Consider the following 24,458-nt stretch of genomic DNA (forward strand, 5'->3'; position numbering starts at 1 on the left):
CATGATGCCGTCCAATAACGGCAGCCAAAACGCAGTCAGCGCTATGTCATATCCACCGCCCAACCCAGAGCCACACACGGCACAACCCGGCTCCTAGTGCTTACATTTCATCTCGGTACACATCCAATGGCCTGCGCCAGACATAATCTTCCCCAGCGGACGTAGTGACCGAATTTCGCAGGATCGCCGGAGGGGGTACGGAGCACCGTGTCCCTTTCTGACCAGGCTGCAGCACTGGTGCTGGGGTGTAAGGCTGAGTTCGTATGGACTGGGTCACTGGCTCCTTGGCACGAAATTCATTGGGAATAAGCAGAGACACACAGATGCAGGTACCTCGCATCTGGAAAACAGTCTATCACTGTCTAGAAGGAAACTATCAGAGCCTGACACAAGGTTTTGCAGCTATCGGTACAACGTTTTTCCCAATATCCAGCTTACAGCTGCTTCTTATCTAGGCTGAGGACGCTGGACGCCATTCCTGCCAGGGTGCATCGAGTCCGCGCCGACAAACTCCGCACTCGCACCGTGGTGGTCCATACGATCCATCGGGATAAACTTGTCCGTGTCGTCATCTTCGTCGTGATGGTAGGGGCGCCTCCGTCCCGGCGTGCCACTGCCGCGGCTGCTCTTGGAGCCTCGCGAAGAGCGAGAGCGCGTAGCCAGCACGATGGAGGCAAGGGAGTTATACACGCTCGACGGGATGATGTAGCCCGTCCAGAAAGCCCGTATGCCGGGGACGCAGCCTACGATAATGGCGATGTCGCATTCGACCATCCTGCTCAGAAGGATATGGGATTAGCGCGGGCTGCAAACGAGGGTGGGGGACAAAGTACGAGAGGGAAGTCTTACTGGAGCAGCATGGTCGTCAAAATACCGCCGCGGTCACTCTCTCCTCCCATAAACAGGTAAACCTTATATACCAAGGCAAGCACAGAGGCCACGACTCCGCTATTTCGTTGTCAGTTGGGAATCCTGCTCTTTGGTCACACGTTGCGTTGCATGTCGGCGATGACTTACAGAATACCAGACAAGAAGACGACGAAGAGACCGATTTTCTTTTTTCTGGACAGTTTCAGGTGGTAGATTGGCCACAACGGTATCAAGAAGATGGCAATGTCGGCAGCCGAGCCAACCGACCCCTGAATGACGCCCGAAGTGACATTGGCCGTGCCACAGGTGCGCCATTTGGCCGACGTCAAGGGCAGGTCGTTCGGTCGGCAGTTGGCGAGACATAGAATCCACGCCCCTAAGAAGCCGATGGCGGTCGCCACGAGGATGATGTAGCAGGTGTAGCGCAGCCACCTCTTGATCCCGAACAGGCGCACGTATAAGACCAGGACAGGGACTTTGGAAGTCCACATGGAAAAGCTAGCCAGTGCGGGTACAGCGATAGCGGCCTTGAAACAAGCAGATGTCAGTTGGTCCCGTTTAGAAAGACCGAAGTCACATGAGCAATCGGAGCCCTTACCTTGATATTATAAATCAGGTCCGGCGGCATGAAGAATCCTACATAGCAACACGTATAAAGGTCAACAAGACTGAGATTCCGTGAGAAGTCCTCTTGGGTAAGATGTCATACGTTGATATTGACTGTAGTTGAAGGCGTAGAAGGCCGTCGTGATTATGAAAGCGACAAGCGACACCCCTGCCAGACTGCATTAGTCATCTGTCAGGGGCTGCGAGACGATGTTACCTACAGTCGTCCACCAGAAGCCTCTTGGACTGCTTGATCGAGGTAAAGAAACGCATAGAGACGAACGCGGCTGTGACGACGATCATCATGATGCCAATCCCGAGGTAGTCGGCCACCGTGATGGTGCCGATGGATATCGTGGGAGCCATGGCGGAAATGGAGTTTGGCTTGTCTTGTGCTGTCAGCAGCGGAAACAGGCCAACCAGAGTCAACTGGAACGCAAAAGAGTCATTCGAAGTGAGATCAATGATTAAATAAACTCAGGCTGAGGCAAGACGACAGACACGTTGAGAGCCAGCAACCAGCATGGTTAAAGGCAGCGTGAATAGACATTGGCTCGTCCGGACGCATCTGGCGCGGGACACATCCGAACCAAAATAGCAACACGAAAGATGGTGGGCTGATGCGATGCTGACATGTCTGAAAACGGACCAATCAGCCATTATGAGTGCAGCAATGATAGGCGACCACGCATGTCATCATTTAGTTTCCCACCATGCATAAAAGCGAGACACGGTTCATCTTCGCTCAAATCGCCACCGGTCCTCCTCCTTGTTTCCGACGTTTGTTTATATAACTATGAGGAACCGGTCTTACCAATTGACCAAACACAAAAATGATGGCGACGACAATAACCCGTTTCAATTCATAGTGAACCAAGATAACAGGATATATATTACCAGAGATGTGGCTTTTCGCAAGGTTACAAGACATAAGGCAAGGCGCAAAGAGGGGCGGGGCCCCGCCGTGTCGTGTGTTACCCCGTTGAAGAAATGATCACCACCCTGCAGGCGAATCTGGTATTACCACCGCCTGCAGGTCGAACTGTCTGCATTGGCTGCTCGCACCTTCCTAGAACGGATCGTCAACGAATCAAGCCGCCCGTTAGGGCTGACGACCTCGGACTGCCAAGTTCTTCCATTTCTGCAGCCCCCAACCGTTCTCGATCAGCGACGGAGTCGGAACTCACTAGCCCTATTGATACGCCCAGAGGGTTGAAGAGGCTCTTGGCGTAAGCCTGCGCCGCTCAATTTCGTCGTCACCGGCTGTGGACTTTAGATTGTCTCCTCGACGTAGGTCGGTGATCTGTTCAGCTTCGCGGCGTTCGGCCTGAAGGCCTTGGGTTACTACTGGCCATATTGGGCTCCCCAGTACACCTCAAATTTGCCACAGTCCAGCAAATAGATGCAATGTTCGCTTTGCGTTCCAAGGCCAAGATTATGAGTGATTCCGTCAGCTTGGAGATCTAGATTGGCCGTTGGATTGTATCTATGCAACTCCGCTACGTTACATTCCTCAGTAGCCACATTGTGGGCTCGGATCAAAACACCAAGCACCGTAGTGCCCCCCAAAAAACCCACTATCCCGTAACGCCCTGTCTCTTCCTCATCATGACCTTGGCATACGGATCCAAAATGACATTCTCATCCGCATAAATTGTCCTCGGCCACCCCTTCCCCTTGCCCGGCGGCGCCGCAAAGTCAAACGCCTCCAGCAGCCGCATGAGCATCATCTTGATCTCGAAGACGGCGAAGTAGCGGCCGGGGCAGATCTGGTTGCCGTAGCCGAACGACATGTTGTCCGGGTCCGTCTGGCCGGCCATGAACCGTTTCCGGTTCTCTTCACTGGCGTGGCGTTTGCGGTAGTTGCGCAGTGGGTCGAACGTGGCCGGGTGGGGCGTGATGCTGGGGTGCAGCGAGTGCTGGGGACCGGCCCAGGCGACGCGCGTGCCTACGGGGATGTGGGTGCCGTCTTTCAGGGTGATGGGGACCATGGCTATCCTCTGGGGTGTCACTGCATCGACGGTATTAGTATATAGTCACCCCTTAGGAGAATAGGAGGCTGGGGACTTACGCAGGATAGGCGGGTGGACCCGTTGGCTTTCGACGATGAAGCTGTCCATCTTCTCCAGGCGATTGAGCCACGCTTTGGTCGAGTCGTTCTGGCCGAGATCCCCGTAATTCTCGGTGGTCTCCCGAATCTCCTCCCTCAGCACATCAATCCACTCGGGGTGGGCAATCAGGTCGAAAAGTGCGTTGGCCACCGTCGTGGCCGTCGTGTGAATGCTTGCCAGCGTCAAGATGCATTGCCGAGCCGCCATCTCGCCCAAGGACCCCTCCTTTCCGACAGCGTTCTCCATCATCCAGTCGAAGAGGGTTCCCCCTTTACCCGATCCCCGACCGTCACCGGTCACGACCTCGTCGGCGTCGGCGTCGCGCTCCGCCATCAGGGACCGGACCACCTCGGTGCCGATCCGGATCTGCTTGTGCACGCGCCGGCGTGCGGGGATCAGCGGCTTGACCAGGAAGTGGCACCACCAGGGGAAAGCGCGCAGGGCGAAGCTCGCCATGAAGATGTCGACGGAGAAGTTGATGGTGAGGTCCAGCCATGTCGGGTCGCGGCACACGGGCTCGCCCAGAAAGACCTTGGCCGACATGCGGGCCACGAGCTGCCGCATCACGCCCTGGATGTCGACCACGGCCCAGTCGTCGGGCTGGGGCACGTCCTTGTCCCAGCCGTAGTCGAGCTCTTCCCGGGCCAGCTCGACGTAGCGGGGGAGGTCCGGGTTCAGCTTCCGGGTCAGGACGGTGACGTGGAGGTCCGAGTCGCTGATCACCGAGGCCCAGGGCCAACTACGGAATATGTTCTATTTGGGAGGTTTGGTCAGAGTGTGTGGCACGTGGAAGGGACAGAGTTGAAGATTGGACTTGCATTGTAGTGTACCATCTTGCCATTCAGCTCCTCCCTTGGCACTAGTCGCAGTTCATCCAGGTACTTCATGGGCAAAACATTGATATCGGCATCATGGCGCCGCAGGATGAATGGTCTGTCCTTGTACTGTATAGCGAAGTCAGCGTCTGCTAAGAGACGTTCTGGGTTTAGGCCCAACCCAGAGATAGAGTCAAGAAGGTATCTAATTACCCTGTCGAAGCCACTGCCGATGATGCGGTAAGCATCGTAGATGAACCGGGTCTTGAGGAAGAAGTCAGGCTCCCAAAACCCTCGGGACCCGTGTACAGGTGCATTGGCAATCCCTGGCCTCTTTGGTTGGAAAAAGGAGAGAGCCCAGAACCACAGCAACACCATGCCGATGAGCCTTGGGTATCTCGACGCGGAGACATAGTCCCATGCGGCCCGACCGAGGTCACTCATAGGCCCCAGCTTCTCCGTTGACATACTCTGTGCAAATGTTCCATTGATAGCCATCGTCGTTGTTGGCGTGCAGAAACCGAAATAGCAAACGCGGATGAGAATAGCACTGCGCCTGGATTCTAGGTTTGTCTCACGGGCTCATACTCAAAGCCCGTCTGTTAGGCGTCCCATCCGGGACAATATTCGTGTTAGACGAGTTAGCCCCCAAAGAAACCGCAACTCAGGACAACAACACCCTGGTTCAACCCCTGCACCGCAGCGCCTCGTTTATGCATTTCGTGGCTCCACTCTCGGTACTCTCTCAAAACGGCGCCCCGAGGAGGCACTCTCCGTCCAATCAAAAGATGACAAGCCCGAAACAGAGGCTTGGCGGCCTCGGGGAAGGAGGGGGTGGTGGGGTAATATGCTGTGGTCGTATGCCGTAAGATGTGTGCTGATCCCATCTGTACAGATACCGCCGATCTCATCGTATTGTGTCACACTAGGTCCTGTTACGGTGTCCAAATGCAATAAATTCACATTCTCGGCCCCCAAGCTGTTCTATTGTTATGGCTATGACATAGTGCACTTGCGCCTCGGAATAACTAGGTTTTGAGAATGGAAGAAATGAGCATAGAAAGCCTTGCGTATTGCAGTAGCAGCTGTGGGGGCCGGACAAGGCTTACACGATAGGGTTTATGGGATATAACATTCGCACCGACGCCGGTGTGACGGGAGTTGATATGGAAGGTACCAACCAGACAGCTCCTATGCAAGTTAATTGACCAAAAATGCGACTTTTCCATGCGGCTGTAGCAGTAGCGATACAAGCGACGACTTGTATCGCACAGAGTGCTTTCTCGGATCTCGGAAGCAATGAAGAGTTTGTGTCACGTCTCGATGTCGATGCAGCTGCACGAGACCGTATCCTCAACACCCTTAGCACCAACCGAGCGAATGGTTACATCGAAACCCAGACGGCACAGCTATCATGCACGATAGCCAGTCTTGTCTTTGGACCTAAGCTGTACATGCCAGATGGTTCCAAGTATGAAGAACTTGTCGACAACAATTGGTCGGTCACTGATCCTCCTACATGTTACGCATGCGCCGAGATATGGATGCTAACCCGTAACCAGGTCCATGACCTGCTGGCTATCGCCGCAATGCATCCTGCAGCCCGAGTCCAGTCTCGACGTCTCCCGGGCCCTTCTCATCTCCACTTTCCTTGGAAGCCACTTCTCCGTCCGGAGTGGAGGGCACAACCCCAACATCGGGTTCTCCAGCATTGGGTCGGAGGGCATGCTGATCGACATGGCCAAGCTGGATCAAGTCACCGTTCCCCAGCCGGGCGGAAGCATCGCGTCCATTGGCCCTGGCAACCGCTGGGGGAAGGTTTACGAGACCCTGAGTGCCGCCGGCAGGATGGCCGTGGGCGGGCGCGCCAATGACATTGGGGTCGGCGGGCTACTGCTCGGCGGGGGCCTGAGTTACTGGTCGAGCATCCACGGCTTGGCCTGTTCCAAAGTTATCAACTATGAGGCAAGTGGGCATCCAGGACCCTTTTCGTCTAGCCAAGTAGCAAGGCTAACATGACCTCACGATGCAGGTGGTCCTTGGAAACGGTTCCATTGTCAACGCCAACCAAAAATCCAACCCGGACTTATGGTGGGCATTGAAGGGCGGCGGAGCGAACTTTGGTACGTATGCTTAGCATCCCTAATTGAGCTCCTTTCTCTCGCATCCCACATTTCCCTTTCCCTTGTTCTTCTAGCTTATAACATGAACAACAGGCATCGTCACAAGATTTGACATTGAAACTATCGACAACAATCAAATTTGGTTCGAGGGCTTGCTCGTCGACGCGGACCAACAAGACAAACTGATCGAGGCAGCGGTTGACTACGCAGCCGAAGCCGAGGACGATGTCGATGCTTCCGCCACCTACAATCTAGGGTCCACCGGCGGTGCCGTCTACCTTGCCTACAACAAGCCAGTCGAGCGTCCGGAATTATTCCAGCGCTTCTATGACATCCCCCACCAGACCATCATCAACTCGACGGTCGGAACGTCGGCAGAATACCACAATGCGGTCTCTGCGCTGAACCCCTTTTCCACGCTACGGTGAGACTTTTTTCCCCTGCCACAGGCGGCCAGCTGTCCAATTCAGTCGAATAAGTCTAATACAGTATCTCGCAGAATTGCCATCTCCACTTACAGCCGCCAATGGGACCTCAAGACGCTCCTGGAGCACTACGAGCGCTACGAGAAAGCGTCGGCCGATGTGCAGACCCGTCTCAACGCGACCATGTACCTGGCCCCACAAATCTTCAGCAAGGCCGCTATAGCGGCCACGGAGGCTAAAGGAGGCAGTCCGCTTCAGTTGGCAAACGAAACCTACTGCTGTAAGTTTTGAGGAACGAACCATCGCCAATGAGTATCGAGTTATACTGACTGTTTCTGTTTCTAGTCCTGGAGGTCATGATCAACTGGACAGACGCCGAGCACGACGAGGCGGCGATGCAGGCCCTCGTAGACGTCGGAAAGGACCTCGCAGCCTCGGCGCACGAAATGGGCACGGATTTGAACTTCCACTACATGAACGACGCTGGGCCCGACCAGGACGTGCTGGCTTCTTACGGGTCCATGAACAGGATGAGGGCTGTGAGCCGGGCTTATGACCCGTACCAAGTCTTTCAGCATCTGCAAAACGACGGCTTCCTGTTGGGCAAGGGAAGATAGACCGCTGAAAGATTGGCGAAGCGGCCGAGTCATGTAGTTATATTCGAGTTGCTCTATTAGAAATTCAAATAACCAAGAGCGGGTTTTGGCAGCCCAGCCTTCGATTCCGTCACTGCACCAGGTCTCTCCACACGGATACCATCTATCCATGTATATGTCCCTAGTCTGGCCCTTTTCATAGAAAGCGCAATGTTGGTCTGTTTGGGCGTGTCTTCCGTAACCTGACTCTGTAGATCTAGTGCATAGTGCCACTGGGCACGTATCTGTAGGTCTTGACAGAACTGTAGAGTCAGCCGAGGTCGGACACGGAGCTATGTCGAAGTCGATGCCATAGCGGTATCCATATTGCCGTTTTGGGTTCGGCCCGTAGACTATGCAGCCACCATGTATGCAGGGTAACGTAAGCCGCGGGACCAACCCCCAAGGCATCCAAGACGGTGGGAGCCCCACCGGCAATGACGCTGAGGTCAGTATTAGCTTCCGCCTGCATGTTTACTCACCAAGCCGAAGGAATCAACTGTACTTTCTCCATTTACAGCGCCTGTCATGATTATTCCACTTATGTACGGTTGCAACAAGGTAACGATCGAATAACACTGGAGTAATATCAAAATTCCATTACTCTGGAAGAGACACGACCGGTTTGTTCTCTGGAACCACTACTCTAGTTGAGTTTCGGTTCCTGCTTTACTTTCCTCCGTTCCTTCAAGCAAAGCCTTTCCTATTTGTTCATCCGCGAAGTACAACAGCCATGACGAACAGTGAGAGTTGGGCTACTCGAGCAACTGCCGCATGCGAGCAGTTTCAGAAACTATTTCCCGGTCGCGTAACCGTCCCGGAGGACGCCAACTATGACTCCGTCATATGTCAAAGCTGGTACGTCCTTTTCCCCATCCACTCCCCAGCTCCTCATCTATGCACCGGCCCTCCACTCACTCATCGCCTATCATTGGATGCAGGTCCGTCACTAGCCGCATCCCGGCCACAGCCTATGTCGACCTGAGGAGCACCGAGGATGTGGTCAAGGCTCTGTCTGTCATCAGGCACACCGGGTCTAGATTTGCCATCCGGTCCGCGGGCCACAACGCCAACCCAGGTTTCAGCAGCGTCGGCTTGGACAAGGCGGGCGTGGTTCTTGACCTAAGCGGGCTCAAGTCGCAAAGCCTGGACAAGAGCAACAGTACGGCGCGGTTTGGTGGCGGGAATAACTGGCTTGAAGTATCCAGCTGGATGGAGGCCCAGGGCCTATCGGTGGTTGGAAGCCGCGAGGGCCAGGTTGGCTTGTCTGGGTTTCTTTTGGGAGGTACGATGTTTCCATTCACAACCCGCAATTGTCTCGCATCCCATACTAACAGAGCAATGTCCAAGGTGGTCAGGGGATTTTCTCCAGTCTTTACGGATTAGGCGCAGATGGGGTCAAGGACTTCGAGGTGACCCACAAATTTCACTTCCTTTTCTATTGAAGCTGGGAACTGACAACATCATTCCCGCTTAAGGTTGTGCTTGCTGATGGCAACGTCGTCAATGCCAATGCGGAGTCTCACCCCGATCTGTTCCTTGCCTTGAAGGGCGGTGGCACGAATTTCGGTACAACCAAATTTTCCCCCTTTTTGAAGTCGCACATCCTTTACCTCTAACAACTAATAGGGGTAATCACGGGGGTTAGTCTTGAGACGCACGAACTCATCAAGGCCCAGTATACGATCAACATGTACGACGTCTCGGACTACCACAACGTACTCGCCGCCTTCGTGGAGGTCCAGGAGGCCATGGAAGTCGATCATAAGATCGGCATGTTCATAAACACCAGGAAGGACTACACAGCCGTCGGGCTCTTCTACGCCGACTGGTCGGACGAGCTCCCTCGAGTCTTCGACCCCTTTTCCAAGCTGACTAGCCTCATCGCTGCCGTGGTTCCCACGACCAATGGCACCTTGGTCAAGCTCATGGACCTGTTGGAGCAATGGGCTTACAGGGAGAAAGATTTGAAGTCAGTACCAAACCATTCCATCTGTCCCCACTATGAAGAATCGAAATCGTATCAGATCCGCTAACGCAATCTGTAGACACGCCTACCTCACCATGACCAGCCGAATCTCGCAAGAGCTGTATGAGGAGAACTTCGAATACTGCAAGGATATCCTCGCGAAACTCCCGGCCACAGTGAGCCTACACTGGTCCATCCAACCTCTATCTCAGGCGGCCGTCGAAGCTGGTGAGAAGCGGGGCGGCAATATCCTTGGGTTGCAAAAGGTCCCCCAGTCTCGTAGGTTCCACTTTCCGCCATCTGCTCTCACGAGAGCTTGCGCTATGCTTGGCCCGAATTTGACAATCGTCCCGCAGTTTGGATCTTCGCCTGCGATTGGAAAGAGGACGTAGACGATGACACAGTCCACGACTCTCTACGACAATGCCTAAAGGGGCTCGAGTCCATGGCCGTCGAAAGAGGCGTGAAGCTGGACCTCCGCTTCCCGACTTTTGCGGGAGCTTCGCAAGACGTCCTGGGAAGCTTTGGGAATGCGAGCGTGGACAAGCTTCGCGAGGTGGCGGCCAAGTACGACCCTGACGGTTTCTTCCAGGAGCGCCAGTGTGGAGGGTTCCTGCTTCGCGATCTATGAGGGGTCACAAGCTAGGGGTTGTGGGGTCTTTAAATCAACAGTCATGCTTTAGGTATTGTGAAATTATGATTTGTATATGGTGCTAGCTCTCAGGAGCCCCTTAAGAGTTTCATTCAACTTTGAAATCAGTAAATGAGTATTCCTTAATATTCCTTAATAGAAGTCTGTCTCATCATGCATGAACCTCGTGCCATGATCGAAGCTGCGGGGTATGCCTACGAACGAGGTACAGATAACGAACGCAATCGCACAGTGCCATCAGCCCGTGTGAATGGAAACGTGGGTGTAAAGGTTGGGGCCTGCCTTGGTACCAATGGCAAAGTTGTCCATCTCAGCTTCGAAGTCCTTGGCTGTTGCCCCCTCCACTGTAAGGTCAAAATCTTTGACTAGTGCGGCGAGGACCAGATACATTTGGGCCCAAGCCAGACTATACCCCTATTAGTTGGTACGATGTGACAGTCAGAAGGTATACAGAGACTCACTGCATGCCGAGGCACATCCTCGTGCCTCTCGAAAACGGGGCATAGAATCTGGGATCGGCTACATCCTCTTTGGATCCAGTCCAGCGATCCGAGTTGAAGCGCATTGGCTCGGGATATAGACTCTCGTCCGTATGCATGAGGTAAGTCGTCATACCAACAGGGACCCCGGCCGGGATGCACCATTCGTCGTAAAAGAGGTCTTTATCAGCGATGCGAGCAGCTCGGGTGGCAATGCCGGGACTGAGGCGCATACCCTCCGTTACCACGGCTGTAAGGTAAGGCAGGCGTTCCAGCTGTTTCAAGGAGATCGGCTCCCTGGTGCCTGGGCCACCACCGGCGGAGACCGAAGCGAGTTCTCCTCGAAGTCGCCGCAGTATCTCTCTATCCGAGTAGACATGGAAGAGGATCAGTCGCAAGGCGCTGGCGGTCGTTTCGTACGCCGCGCCGAGCGTTGGCCCCACCTCCTGCATCACACGATCGAGCGCTTTGTCTGCGGGCGGCAGGCTAGAGTGGGCGATCTCATAAACCATCGTGTCCCGCACTGTGTCGCTGACAGTATCCGACGGAGACATGGCCGCCGCCAGCGTTTCGCGCGTGTCCTTCTCCTGTTGTTGCATGAAACGTAAGAAGGCCTTGGTGCCCTCGTCGGCCGACTTCATGGCCCAACTGATCGGCATGGCTTTCAGCAAGGGTCCAAACCAGCGGATATGCTTGGTGGTACGCCAGAAAGCCCCCGCTCCGTGGGAGGCGTTGGACAGGCCGATGCCAAACTCGTCGATGTCAAGTTCGTTGTAGTCTTTCCCCAAAATGAACTTGTTTGCGTTGTCCCTGGTGAAAGCGCTAATGGCGGCGCCCAGATTGAACGTGGCGCCGTCCAGTTTGGAGATGCGATGACATAGCTTGTTCACATTGCCATTGATCAGGTCCTGCCTGGCCCATATGTTCTGCTTCGAAAAGAAAGGGGCAATGGAGCGCCGGTGCAGCTTGTGGGCGTCGTGACCGGAGCCGAAAACGGTGGACTCCTTAGCCCCAAATGCATCATATGTCCAAGAGTACTTGTCCCATCGCCCATCCAAGCGGTAGAGCGTCTCGAAGAATGCCGGATCTGCCACGTGCAGTTCGTACGGGCTGATGCGAATGATGGGGCCTGTTGCACTTCAGCATGATGCATGCTTACTCAACTCACTGCCGACGACCTACCGTACTCATTGTGCAGCTGTGCAATCTTAAAAGTATATCTTCCACCCAGAACGACGTCGTAGTAGGCCTCGTACCAGCGCGATATGGCCGCCAGTCTCGGGCCGGGAAAGCGCGACAGGGGGTCGAGAAACAGGCGATAAAACACGAGGGTGGCGTAGTAGGCGAGAACCGCTATGGCAAGCGCTTGCCAGCGGGCGACAGACTCCATTGGGCGGCCACGGAGACTACTTGCTCTCCCTGGTAAAAAAGAAAAGAACTAGAGAAGGGGCCGTGGAAGAGAATACCGTCGGGTCGCCGGCGTGTTATATATACAGTACCTAAATGTAGTAAGCAAGGGATGTGCCTGGGGTCACTTCCTATTGGTGTGTTGGTTCAGTACTCAATGGACCAGTGCAACGTGGGGGAGTTGGTCGTGCTCTTTTGAGGCCCCGCACTAACCAGATAGATGCATGTCATTACCAACCATTTCATACCAGCAGACCGGCTCTCTCACGTTTTTCGGTTCCCATCCAAACGTCGAGAAGTTAGGAAACATGGCGTTCGACCCGTTTTCCATCTATGATGTTCCTCCCGAACTTGAAACCGAAGAGCCTACCGAAGAGGCTATTCTCCGTCTCTGCGCGTCATCGCAAGAGCAGCTCGCTCGCCGTCTCGTCTCGTCCAGTCGAGAAGAGACAGAGGCCGTCCAGGATTCGCTCCGCACCGCCTTCAGCAGTAACCCACCCGTCGCCAGTCTTGGGGATCTAGACCGGCTGCCCCGTGAGATCGTGGCTATGATACTTCCCCATCTGGACGTCCTGTCGTACTTTCGGTTTCGCCAGCTCAATCGGCTCGCCCGTCAACTATGCACCGAGCTCGTGAAGGAGTACCAGGTCATTGTCACCCATGGCTTGCAGGGTCTGCGCGGCCTGTTGTGCGGCAACCTCGACCATCGCTTCACCATCTTGGACCTGTACCGCGTCCTCACGACCCGCGACTGCGTGCTGTGCGGGGCTTTCGGGGGTTTCATGTATCTGCCGTCCGCTCTGAGGTGCTGCTATCCCTGCATCACGACCGCCGACGAGCTCCTCGTCCTGGACAGCGCGGTGTTCTACGAGCAAGCCGGCGTGAGCCTGGCCGATGCGCAACCAATTCTGGTGGGTTCAACACTGCGCACCGTCCCCGGCCCTTACGACAAGTCCGATCAACAGGACAAACCTGAAAATGACCGGCCCCAGTATCTCATCTCGGCCAAGGAGGCCCTAGAAGAGCTGGCCGCCCACGGGCTCCTTCACCAACCCACGTCGCTGTCCAAGATGGCCAGCGAGCACCAGCAGTTCTCGACCCGGTCCATGGCGTCGACGGCGCTGCCGTGGTACAATCCGCACACGTCCGAGGCTGACGATGGAGTGTGTTGCGAGGGTGAGCAAGGGGATTACGAGTGGACGGAACATATCTCGGACAGGATAGAGCGGGCGAAACTTGATAGGAGTTTCCCTACGGAAGAGTTCTTTTCTCATTTCTTGGGGTGCGACGCCGCCAAGAGCTGGTGGGCGGTGGTGAAGTATTCTGGACAGGACACGAGATACATGAAGCTCGTTTGATAGATATATAACTGCCTTCCACTCATTAAATGCCTATGCAATAGTATGGAATGCAAGACTCTCTTATCGGATCTTGTCATGACCCAGCTTGCTGATCTATGAGCCGGTGAAGGCCTCAATAGTCTTGCAAGTCTCCTCGACGATGTTGAACTATACGATCCGTCGGGCACCCTGGTCAGCACAGAGGATCATTCAATGTGGTATAATTGCGACGAGTCGCGACGGATGGTTCGGGAGGCACTCACATCCTTTTTATAGAAACTGTGTCTGCGGTTGGGGTTGACTCCGAAAATGGTTCTAGAAAGACCCCAAAACGGATCAAGTCAGCCTCTGCTTGCCATGGCTCGGAGATGGCGACCATTTTCGTGGAAAAGTCGCGAGAGAGAGAGAGAGAGAACTCACGGGCCCTCGAGTTGAGCGAAAAGATCCACGCCGCACACGGCGCCATAGCAGACGCTCGCGGCCGTATCGGTGCCGACGCCAGCGCTGCCGAACAGGGTGGCGTATCTGGTGAGCCAAAGCATATCGGATCAGTACCCACGTAGCGGACGAGAAAAGCAGGGGAAAGGACGTTTCACTTACGTGTTGAGCTGGAGCGAGAGGACTGTGTCCTGCACTTTGTACTTCTGGTTCCAACGGATGCCAAACTCGACGAGCGGCGTTCTGGAAATCCCAACCACGGTCAGCATGGCCGCGAAGGGCACTAGAAGGATACCGATCGATCGATTGAAAAGAGAGTGCAGGGGGAAATGAAACTTACACTTTGAACGTCAAATCGCCGTTGATGCCCACATCGGCGCGGAACGGCTTGTTCTCAGAGTCCGGCTGCGAGCTTGGCTCCTTGTCCATCTTGGACTCCTGAGTCAGGCCCGACAGGACGTCATTGTCGGGATTGGGATACCGCTGGGTGTAGTCCCAAGATGAAACCTCGAGATCGTAATGAGCGTCCCTGTCGACGCGCGAAGAAAGCTGGTCAGCCATAATCGCAGTTAAAGGTCGGGGTTTAGCGCAAGAGGGGAGACTTACGCGTGTACTGTGAAGACACCGATGATCTCCTGTAGGATGGCGAGACTACTTGTCAGCATGTTCCCTTGATCAGGGGTGCGGGGCGCTATCATTGACTTACGCCCATGACTCGGAGGTTCGGACCAATGGTGACCAGCCCTGGAACCTTGAACGCAGATCCAAAGTTGGCCATGCCGAATATCTCGAGCGGCCCCGTCGAAAAGCGGAGTTGTGCCAGCGCCGACATGTGTAATCCAGCTTGGATGGATCCCTTGTTCCGGACTAATACGGCTATGGTCAATGACCGTTAAGTATGCTCAGGTGGGGCTAGGAAAACGCACATAATACGTGGGATTGTTTCCAGGAGTCCAGGTTATCCAGTCGGCCCTGAGGGATCACTCGTCAGCAAATCTTGGGGTCTTGGGATTCGGAGGGTTTCGCTTACGATCAGGGTCAACTGGGCCGAGGTCTGGATATCGATGTGCAGATCGGCCCAGATTCGACAGTACGCGTTGAAGGGGATGCCTCCCACTTTGCATTGCAGGTCTTCGCTGAATATGTAGAAGGGAAATGTGTCCTTCACATGGTGGTCGGGCAGGTTGACTTCCTGATTGAATTCCTTGTTGTTTAGGGCCGCCATGCCAATCATCCACGCACTGAGGACGGTGCTGACCAGACGTGGCTTGAGCTTCTGGTTCGCGCTGGGAGTTTATGGCATTAGCACCGATGCGTAACACATCAAACGTAGCGAGACACAGGAACAGTCTACTTACCCCCTGAGCGTCTTTCGTCTCTCCTGGTGATACACGTGCTCTGCGTACCTCTTCCAGGATCCGCCGTGGTTCATCTCGACCTCGAGCTCCACCTCTCGTTTCCGCACGGGGCTCGTGTCCTGGTTCTCGTGGTCGACAAAGGCCTTCCAGTAGTGCGGATCCTCCGAGTAGTCGATCCGGATCTGCACGTCCGAGTCGGAGCGGCCGCGCAGGACCGAGAAGTCGTAGTCGAAGACGAAGTCGTAGACCTGCGGCCGGCTCTGCAGGTTGGTCTCGCGCTTGACCAGCCGCCGGACCAGGTACGACGGCAGGGTCTGGTTCGCGGCCGGCTCCATGCTCACCGCCATGGCGTGGCGGGCGAGGCCGCAGCCGGGCGGCATCTCCACGACGGTGCGCGCCACCTGGCCCAGGAAGAGGCTGTGGCAGTTGCTGTCTTCCGAGTCGTCGGTGCAGAGGGCGCGCGCCTGGTACCGGCCGCCCTCGTGCATCGAGGCGCGCTCCGGGCAGTCGAACAGCTCCCAGTGCGAGCCGTCGCGCTTGTCGAGCGTGGCGACGTCCTTCTCCGGCCCCGCCATGATGACCCAGCCGAACTTGTTCTCGTTCGGATCCCCGTCGCCCCCGGAACCCGAGTTCACGTCCAGCTCCCAGTCCACCTTGTCCGACTCCTTCACTTCGTCTGGGAACAGCCAGGCCAGGGGGACGGGGGCCTTCTTGTCAAAGTCGACGTTATCGCCCTGGGGGCAGCACAGGGCACGCTGCAGTTGCTCTGGGTGCCCTATTCCGTAATTCGGGTTGAGTGGAGGTTTGGCCAGCCATTTATGGGAGCAGTCAGACCCGCCACCTTTCTTGGATACTCCGAGGTTGATCTTTCCCGAGTCGCATTTGACGGCATTCTCGCAGTCAGTAGAAGGCCATTCGTCTCCGGCCGGGCCCTGCCACGAACATTGCGAGGCTTGTTCGTACGCGCTATCGCAGCACCACGGCCGCCAGGACTTGTCGGGGCACGTGTCTTGCGAGTACGTGATGAACTGACGGCCAATCTCGGCGCAGGGGTCACCGTCGGTGGGCTTGCCGTCTTTCCCGATGCTGATGCACTTGTCGTCCATCTTTCCGCAGGACTTGGCGACGTCTGTCGTGGCCTTGCAGCAGTATTGCGCATAGCCACTGGAGCATTTCTTGTTCTGCCCGCCGTCCTCGACGAACCATTTGCTTTGCACAATCTCCACCTCGTCTGAGGAGCAGTGATCTGTACATGGCGGCGATAATGCGGTCGACAATGACGATCTCCAGGTGCAGGATTTGGCGTCGGGGGCAGCACCGCGCGGACAACAAGCCCAGCGGAACTCGCCGTCCTTGTCGCAGGGTATCTTGGACCCCACCGTCTGGGTGCCACCCTTGCACGAAGACGACGTGCTGCAGGCGCTGAGATAACAGTTGCCATCTTCTGGCTGCCATGTGGTGTCGTTTGCAGGACCCACGCCGTTCTGCTTGCCGAACGTCCCCAAGCCGCCCCTGGAGTCGAGGACGGCGGCCAAGGCGTCATAGTTGTCGTTGTCCAGGTCGAGGGCCCAGATGAAGAGGCCCAGCAACCCATTCTTGTTCGCGAAGTCGACCTTTTCCTTGATCGTCTGTACATTGTCGTACGAAACCCACTGGTCTTGATCGAACGCCACGTACATGGCCGCTGCCTTGTCGTCCCTGACCGGCTTGATGTTCTTGTCGACGAGCTCCGATATCTCCTGGAAGGACAGGATGCCAGACTCCCCCGTGCAGGCGCCGGCCCGACCGCCACTGGTGAAGGGGCAACCGGGAAGAGAGCATGACGGGTCTTCGAGGGTGTAGGATCGCCCATAGAAGCCCAGTCCGAGGTTCACCTTGTTCGCAGGCACGTTGTTGCGCCAAAGTAGATCCAAGGCGTGTTGGATCTCGGTCAAATTGGTATGGGCATATACGAACGAGCCAATCTGGTCTTCCGGCGAGTCCCAGCTGCCATGAAGGTCGTAGGTCATCAGGTTGATCCAGTCGACGTATTTCGAGAGAGCCTCGACATCGAACCAGCGCATGTACCAGTAGGAAGTCGGGGCGGTAAAAGAAAGCCCCCACTAAAAGATCGTCAGATCACGCAATACCATGCCAATAGATAGAGAGGGGTTCGAGAGGCATACCCCTTGGCCGTTCACGCTCCAGTAATCACGAATGTCTCGTACCAGGTCCACGAAGTTGTCAATATCGCGTTCCTTTCCACTAAAAAGATTACCAGTTTAGTCTCGATCTGAAAGTAGGAACAATGCTTAAGCAGGTCCACTTACCCACGATCCGGAGCGCCGGGGTATTCCCAGTCCAGGTCGACACCGTCAAATCCATAATGCACTGTCAAGCTGCTGTTAAGAGGGGTGTCTTCAGAGAATGCAGGGAAGCCGTACCCATGAAATTGGCCAAATTGCCGATGAACTGTTGTCTCTTTTGGCTGCTGCTGGCCAGGTCGCCCCACACAGGCTGGGTGTCGCTGCATAAGTCGACGTAGATTCGTGATCAGTAAGGTGACTTGCAAGTGATGCCGACACATGCTGGGGAAACCTACGTGTCATTATCCGAATAGGTCCAACCGCCGAGAGAAATGTAGATTTTGAGTCCCGGAGCGTCCTGCTTGAGGTCCATGATTTCTAACAAGATCTCCTCACTGGACAGATCCGGTGAGACCTGAAATGTAGAAGGTTGTATGTATCCAAAGGCCACATTCAGATGTGTGATAGAGTCCTTTCTGATCCATGATGGAGGCCGTGGATGGGTGGTGCAAGCTCCGCGCTTGTAAGGGGCCCAGGATTCGTAGTAGCTATCGTACTCCATCCATGCGTAGGTCAGCCAGCTGCTCATGATGTTTCTGGAGCCCCCTCATTTCATTGTCAGTATCTCACCCGATCACAATGTTGGTCACATTCCCCGTATTGAGGCCTGTGGAGGGCGGCTGTGCACAGTTTGACTGGCATTTCGCATCGCAAAATTGCTAGTACTGTCAGACCATGTCATCTTCGAATCAGAGAAACACTTCGTCACTAACCTCTGTGACACCGCAGTATCCATCTCCACTGCAGCAAACATTGAGCGGGCATTCCTGACCGCGCGTTTTGGCCCAGGCACCGCACTCCGCTTTTGCGTCACAGTTGGAGGTGCAGACGCTTTTGTCGCAATGTTCGTCCGTAAAGCCGCACTATGAAACGGTTGCACCGCCGTACCGTTAGAAGATGGCAAGCAAGAACGGTTGGTCCGTACATACGTATCCCCTGTTACCCGTCAGCTACGCTGCGCTTCAGTCGCTTCTGGTGGTTGAAGACTTACGAATTTGCGTTACAGCACTCTCCGCCTACACAGGGAGTATCTTTGTCGCATCTTCCCTTTTCCAGTCTGCGGAACAGGGAGAAGGAGACTGGTTCAGTTTTGCTCAAGGATTGGTTCCATACCGTAGGGGCGTCGCGGTGTTGGGCGAAGGCTTGGTGGCGGACGAGTATGCACCAGATGACAGCAGCAAGAAGTAGAAAGCGAGACATCCTGCAATGCTACGGCCACTAAAGCTGCCTCAGTTGAAGGGCGACAAATGGTTGTTCCAGTGAATCAAGAAGACGTGAACGAGGAGAGAATCTCCAGCAACAAGGCGGCTTCCCTTTCTTTGCCAATCTTTCAGCGAATGAAATGGGTCATCCAAGTTCGTCGTCTACATTGCTACATACCAGAGAACAGTACCTTGCATATCAGGAACTAGTGGATTCCGTGAACAAACGCACCATAGTACAGCTGTGACCCGAGGAGTAAGCCGCGCCGCACTGCCGACCTGACAAATTAGGAAACGAAACTCATGTCATGTGAATGGACAATCTACACAGCAAGCTGACTTCAAAAGGCGGGAAATAAGGATTATACGCAGCGTGCGTGGACAGGTCTAGATCAACACCCAAGCAGTTGTGATAATGGTATGGCATCTAGGAACCTGATAAGCATTTGGTAAGCTTTAGACAAGACACTAGCCATTATTGGCATGTTTTGCGACAACTCCCTAGTCCTTGTGACCCTGGCTCAACACCCTCTTCGTGCCCCTGGCCCTGAGAACAGTGTTAGTACACTGTGCCTATATTCACAACCCTGATGCAACTTTCGTCTACCTCCATTCTAGGTCGATCAACACATCTATCCCGCTCGTGAAGCCCGATGAACAGTGTGGTCTTAGTTCAACGTCCACCTAGTGTTCCAACTCACCTCCTGTCTTGGTATCTCTTTCTACCCCTTCTCCGCCTTGTCTATCTTCACTGCTTTTCTGAGGCCCATTGTGACAGCCGCTGCTACAATGGCGTCGATTACTTGCCTCAAGATGTTCGTGCTGGCCATAATGGTCGGTTTAGCACTTGGGAAGAACTTCAGTCCACCTGCAGCAAGGCACAGGTTCTCCCGCGACACTACTCACGATATCGGGGCGCGACACAGCGCATCGGTAGCAGCGGGGAGTCTAGTCATGAGGAAGAACAGAAACAGGACGGTATCTGAAGACCACATCTTCTATGAGAACTACCAGATCTCATTCTCCTGGGCAGACTCGAGCACTCCTCATGAACTTCTGGCCCGCGACGGCAACATCATTAAGCGCGCTCCTGGAAGCTCACCTGACGAGCCTGTTTTCAGGCTTCCCAGCTGCCTGGGGTGCATCGAAGCCTTGAACGAGCCCGGAAAAGTGACAATCGACACTCTGAGCACCGACTACCTGGAGAGACAGATGCTAACACAAGCGGTCGATTTGCTGAACAAGTGTGTCTTCTACACATCGGTGCCCCGGCCGTTCATGGATCTTCAAGAGTGGTACGACCGCAGGGCGCTGGGAGGTGCGGACGATCATCCTGGCTTGTCCAAGATCGCCACGGACTATGCTTGTCGAAACAACCTGCTCACCATCTGGGTAAGAGCCACGTTGACCTGCTTTCTCGCCATGCTAACATGCGTCTCTCCCCAGAACATGTACTCTGGCGCGAATGACGTGACCAATGCTCCCCAGAGACCATTCTCACGAAACTACTGGGAGGTCTACACCGCGGGGAGCTGGCTGAATTTCTTAGTTCAGCAGGGGCAGCAGTTTACCTACTTCGAAAACATGTCGCGGGCAATGGCTAGGAGATGCGGCGGAGTGGTTTGTAAGTGATTTCCACCTCCAAACCCTTTAGGTGTTTAAGAGACACGTGCATTGATGCCAAAGGCCCTTCCGGCTTTTCTACAGACGCCATGACGATGCGGCCCAAGAATCTCAAGAAGTACGGTTTCATCTGGGGCACCGTCGAATGGCCTACGTTGTTGGCTCGATACAGATCGGGGGGAATTTACGCGCCCCAGAAGCTGATCTCTATCGATGCCGCGAACCCCAGAGACCAGTACTATCTCGACTTCGAGACGCAGGAGGTCATTTCTACCGTTAGCAAGAGAGATCCGAACTATCTCGACATGGACGGATTGTTGGGCAAGAGAGCTACGTGCGACGCCAATTTGAACTACGAGCCGCCAGACGAAGATTGGTTTGGATAGGTAGAACTAGCATTGGCTGGCATTGGTGTCACTTTTGGTCTTTGCAGGCTATACCGTGGTTTCGATAAGTAGGATTAAATAATAACGGTTGAAGATGCATCCGAAGATCTTGTGACTTGCTAGTGTAGCCACATTCAGCGCCGGAATTTCTTTTAGTTCAAGTTCTTTCCAGCGAAAATCGTTGCTTTCCAGAACCAGTAGAGATCCTACATTGGTCTATGACGATTCTAGTGTCACGGCCCTTGGATAACCCGAAATGATGTCTCGCGATGTTAGTTCGTATAGGGCTCTCCTGGGTGGTAAGAACGAGCCACACAAGACAGGGGTCTCTGATAGTCGAAGAGGGGCAGCTGACCTGACATCACATGCAGGATGAGATTGGTGGTCAATAAACATCGGTTACCTAAACGAAGCATGCAGCCGGTGGGGCCCGTTCTCGCGCTGCTGACATTTAATATCGATCAGCCCGAGTTCTAGAGCCACGGTCTATCTTTCTCACCACATTCCAACTTGACGCAATCTCGACTCGCGGGTAACTCATTATGGAAGGTCCAACTGATCAAGCGGGATGCTACATCCAAGTCGCCGACGACTTCGCCTCGGGTAACGTCGACATCCAAGGCGCACTCCGTCGGTGCTTGACGCACTTGGGCTTGAGTGAGATGCGACACCAAGACGACCACCAGCACATCGCCGAGCACACCCTTTCAAGGTTGTTCTGGAAAGGGTCTTTCGGACCAATTGCCGCATCTATCCAGCTCTGCGAACAGGATCCTTTGGCCACCTCCATCAGCAGTAAGCAATAGGCGGTGGCCCCCTTTTCCTTGCTTCTAGCCAGCATGGGCTGGCAACAATCACATCCAGCCGAATGATACCTGGCTGATCCATTTCCCTTCCAGCCGACTCCCTTCTCGAACTGTTTTCGGCGGCCGCCGCCAGCGGCGCGCGGCTAGACGCGATACAATCATCACCACACCATCATGAGGCCTGTTCGTCACCATTATTCCGCCAAGCCCTCCTCGTCACCGCCATCCAGACTGCCAATCCGATACTCGCAAGGGAGCTCGTCTACGACGTGCCCCTTCCCGCCGCGCCAGCGGCCCGCCAGAACCTGTTCGCCCTCCGCACGTCGCCCCTCTCGGCCCCACACGAGATCCCGCAGGCCCTAGCCGCGGGCCTCATCGCCGCGGGCTGGGTCGAGGCCTCGCCGGGATTCCTGACCCGGGCGGCGTGCAGCGAGCAGGCCGCCGACGGGATCGCCCTGTTCGAGGCGCTGCGGCGGCGGGGCGTCGACCTGCACGCCCGGCCGCTGGACGCCGAGCTGCTGCCCGAGGCGGCCCTGGTCGCCAGTCAACCGGCGCTGCTTATCTACCTGGCCGAGGTGTACCCGCGCTTCACGCTGCCGCCGGACGCCGCGATCCGCGCGGTCGAGGTGCGCGGGTCGGGCGGGGTGGACATGCTGCGCTATCTGCTGGAGGATCCGCGGGGGCCGAACCTGGACGTCAATTTGGAAGTGCGGCGTCGGCCAACTGTCCGGACCGACCCGCGCGATCGGGCGGAGCGGGAACACTACTACGGTGTCAGTCTCGGCGGTGATGGGGGGACCAAGACGGCGCTGCGTGCGGCGGCGGCGAGGGGCAATGCGGACGCGGTGGCGTTCTTGCTGGAAAGGGGCGCCAGGAAGGACGGCCGGGATGACAAGGGGCGTTCTGCTTTGGATATAGCGAAAGCGGGTGGGCACGTAGAGGTGGTAAACGTGCTTCGATCATTTTAGGCATGAGCAATATGGCGCTACAGACATGAATAACTCGCATAATCAATTTCGCCCTATGAACATTGGAATAATATGGAATAATATGGAACAAACACCGGGGTCAAGCGGGATCACCACGGGAAGGAGGATACATAAACGCTGAGAGTCGTAACTGTTGCAAGAAAGGTGAACAGATAAATGACAGTTATGCCCCACAGGAAAGCTCCAGGGTCCTCCCGATAATAATATAACCCAGCTAGACACCAATGCAAATATAATAGCCCAGCCACACATTGCAGCTCGATCCAGTCTCGGGGTTCCATTTGATAATGTTCGCAACCGTCACGCCCTGCTTGCTGGAAATAACAGTGCAGTCGTCACCCGAAGCCACTAGATTGGCAGTTTCGTCAGCAAATGCATTTTACGTAAGAGGGGAACATTTAGCCAGTCACATAAGACATTACCTTTGTAGAACCTCTTGCAATTCGAGACCATATTGGGCATAGACGGTGTCGGGGTCGCTATGCCATTGCCCGCCGTGGTGGTCGTCCGCGTCGTCGTCGCCGTCGGCTTGGTCGTGGGCGTCGCCGTCGGGGCGCCGATGGCATGCACACAGACGTACACCCGGGCCCACAGCCCTCGGCAATCGTCGCCCACGCCCGCGTTCCAGGCGTACAGCTGCGCCAGGGTGATGCCGTTGGCGCTCAGCACGGCGCTGCACGGAGTGTCCGGGGGCACGAAGTAGAACTTGTCGCAGTTGGAGACCATGCCCGGCTGCGTGGGACTCGGGGTGGCGATCCCGTTTCCGGCCGAGGTCGTGGTCGTGGTCGTGATAAGCGTCGTAGTAGGCGTGGTGGGGGTGGTGGTCCCGCCGCCGCCGCCGATTACGCCGACGCAGACGTAGACTTTGGCCCAGAGACCACGGCAGTCGACCCCGACGTCCGCGTTCCAGGCGAACAGCTGTTCCAACGTGATTCCGTTCACACTCAGCACAGTGGAGCACGACGTGTCGGCGGGCACGAAGTAGAACTTGTTGCAGTTGGAGACCATGCCACCCATGGTAGGCGTGGGAGTGGAAATGCCATTGCCAGCGGTAGTGGTTGAACCAGCACTGGTAGACGTGGTGGTCGGTGGGAGAGGAGGCGGTATTCCAACTACAGCATGTCAGTATGCAATGCCCTTCGGGCAATCAAGTGGCGTTAAAGGGGCTTACAGTTCTCTTCTACGCAATAAGATATGCCATTCTTGATGTCGCAATTGGCAGCTAGCGACGGGTTCTGGGTACGGGCCGACTTATTAGCTAAAAACAAGTAACATAAGGAACAGGCGACTTTACGTATCGGTATAGCTGTTCCAACGTGATGAAGTTGTCATTGGCGATGGCATCACATTTGTCGGAGCTAACGCCGACATACCAGTTGGTACAGTCTTGTAGGGTATCGGAAGGGGCCGTCGTAGGAGGGTCTATGGTATAGCCCAATGATGAGGCACAAAGGCCAAGGACGGTCAGGAACGATAAGGCAAGCATGGTCGTTAGTGATCCTTGGTGCAATTTCTTATGTGTATAACTTGGTTTGCAGCACAGACATTCATCAAAGGCTACATCTGTCTAGGTAGTTGAGTATCTCTTCTATATGAGCCCAACGTGTTCCGATGTTTCCCCTATGTCCTTTGTCTTCTGCCTCGGCCAGTCCTTGTATTGCTTACATCCGGATCCTTCGAGGTTCGAGTTTTTGAACTATTGATTGATCCCCTCGTCAATTGATCACGCGTCCTTTCTTATCTTGATGCATGTGGATGGAATTTCGGTAGCGCTTACGTGTCACACAAAGCATGTTCGTCTATAGCAGGCCTTGATCGATATAAGCATCTATCTCCTGCCCAAAATGGAAAGGGGGCGTGGAGCCAATCAGCGGCATAT

At 55.2% G+C, this 24,458-nt stretch overlaps 10 protein-coding genes across 10 annotated transcripts; 5 read left to right on the forward strand and 5 right to left on the reverse strand.

The window, feature by feature from the left end:
* Positions 1–447: 447 nt before the first annotated feature.
* PG985_007730 (uncharacterized protein) lies at positions 448–1,842 on the reverse strand (the record flags this gene model as incomplete). Its single annotated transcript, XM_066827498.1, has 6 exons — positions 448–775; positions 850–948; positions 1,018–1,397; positions 1,469–1,506; positions 1,580–1,645; positions 1,698–1,842. 6 exons carry the CDS (start codon positions 1,840–1,842, stop codon positions 448–450), a joined length of 1,056 nt encoding a protein of 351 aa, XP_066685173.1.
* Positions 1,843–3,053: 1,211 nt separating this feature from the next.
* PG985_007731 (uncharacterized protein) lies at positions 3,054–4,900 on the reverse strand (the record flags this gene model as incomplete). Its single annotated transcript, XM_066827499.1, has 3 exons — positions 3,054–3,487; positions 3,548–4,340; positions 4,418–4,900. The coding sequence occupies 3 exons, from the start codon at positions 4,898–4,900 to the stop codon at positions 3,054–3,056; spliced, it is 1,710 nt and encodes a 569-aa protein (XP_066685174.1).
* A 1,068-nt stretch (positions 4,901–5,968) lies between these two features.
* Positions 5,969–7,567, forward strand: PG985_007732 (FAD-binding domain-containing protein; the record flags this gene model as incomplete). The annotated part of the gene is made up of 5 exons (XM_066827500.1): positions 5,969–6,352; positions 6,435–6,525; positions 6,619–6,949; positions 7,046–7,230; positions 7,296–7,567. The coding sequence occupies 5 exons, from the start codon at positions 5,969–5,971 to the stop codon at positions 7,565–7,567; spliced, it is 1,263 nt and encodes a 420-aa protein (XP_066685175.1).
* Positions 7,568–8,318: 751 nt separating this feature from the next.
* On the forward strand, positions 8,319–9,946 carry PG985_007733 (FAD-binding domain-containing protein; the record flags this gene model as incomplete). Its single annotated transcript, XM_066827501.1, has 4 exons — positions 8,319–8,443; positions 8,527–8,870; positions 9,215–9,557; positions 9,634–9,946. The coding sequence occupies 4 exons, from the start codon at positions 8,319–8,321 to the stop codon at positions 9,944–9,946; spliced, it is 1,125 nt and encodes a 374-aa protein (XP_066685176.1).
* A 497-nt stretch (positions 9,947–10,443) lies between these two features.
* PG985_007734 (cytochrome P450) lies at positions 10,444–12,075 on the reverse strand (the record flags this gene model as incomplete). Its single annotated transcript, XM_066827502.1, has 3 exons — positions 10,444–10,612; positions 10,668–11,814; positions 11,868–12,075. The coding sequence occupies 3 exons, from the start codon at positions 12,073–12,075 to the stop codon at positions 10,444–10,446; spliced, it is 1,524 nt and encodes a 507-aa protein (XP_066685177.1).
* Positions 12,076–12,400: 325 nt separating this feature from the next.
* Positions 12,401–13,450, forward strand: PG985_007735 (uncharacterized protein; the record flags this gene model as incomplete). The annotated part of the gene is made up of 1 exon (XM_066827503.1): positions 12,401–13,450. The coding sequence occupies one exon, from the start codon at positions 12,401–12,403 to the stop codon at positions 13,448–13,450; it is 1,050 nt and encodes a 349-aa protein (XP_066685178.1).
* Positions 13,451–13,848: 398 nt separating this feature from the next.
* PG985_007736 (uncharacterized protein) lies at positions 13,849–18,773 on the reverse strand (the record flags this gene model as incomplete). Its single annotated transcript, XM_066827504.1, has 16 exons — positions 13,849–13,957; positions 14,033–14,113; positions 14,211–14,419; positions 14,477–14,521; positions 14,577–14,737; positions 14,797–14,842; positions 14,901–15,156; positions 15,229–17,330; positions 17,394–17,472; positions 17,538–17,598; positions 17,652–17,734; positions 17,810–18,094; positions 18,144–18,232; positions 18,287–18,436; positions 18,503–18,509; positions 18,565–18,773. The coding sequence occupies 16 exons, from the start codon at positions 18,771–18,773 to the stop codon at positions 13,849–13,851; spliced, it is 3,972 nt and encodes a 1,323-aa protein (XP_066685179.1).
* A 791-nt stretch (positions 18,774–19,564) lies between these two features.
* PG985_007737 (uncharacterized protein) lies at positions 19,565–20,784 on the forward strand (the record flags this gene model as incomplete). Its single annotated transcript, XM_066827505.1, has 2 exons — positions 19,565–20,399; positions 20,462–20,784. 2 exons carry the CDS (start codon positions 19,565–19,567, stop codon positions 20,782–20,784), a joined length of 1,158 nt encoding a protein of 385 aa, XP_066685180.1.
* A 542-nt stretch (positions 20,785–21,326) lies between these two features.
* PG985_007738 (ankyrin) lies at positions 21,327–22,558 on the forward strand (the record flags this gene model as incomplete). Its single annotated transcript, XM_066827506.1, has 2 exons — positions 21,327–21,579; positions 21,684–22,558. The coding sequence occupies 2 exons, from the start codon at positions 21,327–21,329 to the stop codon at positions 22,556–22,558; spliced, it is 1,128 nt and encodes a 375-aa protein (XP_066685181.1).
* Positions 22,559–22,793: 235 nt separating this feature from the next.
* On the reverse strand, positions 22,794–24,065 carry PG985_007739 (LysM domain protein; the record flags this gene model as incomplete). Its single annotated transcript, XM_066827507.1, has 4 exons — positions 22,794–22,927; positions 23,002–23,691; positions 23,751–23,829; positions 23,874–24,065. 4 exons carry the CDS (start codon positions 24,063–24,065, stop codon positions 22,794–22,796), a joined length of 1,095 nt encoding a protein of 364 aa, XP_066685182.1.
* Positions 24,066–24,458: the final 393 nt, after the last annotated feature.

This window comes from Apiospora marii (genome assembly GCF_038362585.1).
Source record: "Apiospora marii strain CBS 49790 chromosome Unknown utg000004l_segment0_segment1, whole genome shotgun sequence".
NCBI classification, from domain to species: Eukaryota; Fungi; Ascomycota; class Sordariomycetes; order Amphisphaeriales; family Apiosporaceae; genus Apiospora; species Apiospora marii.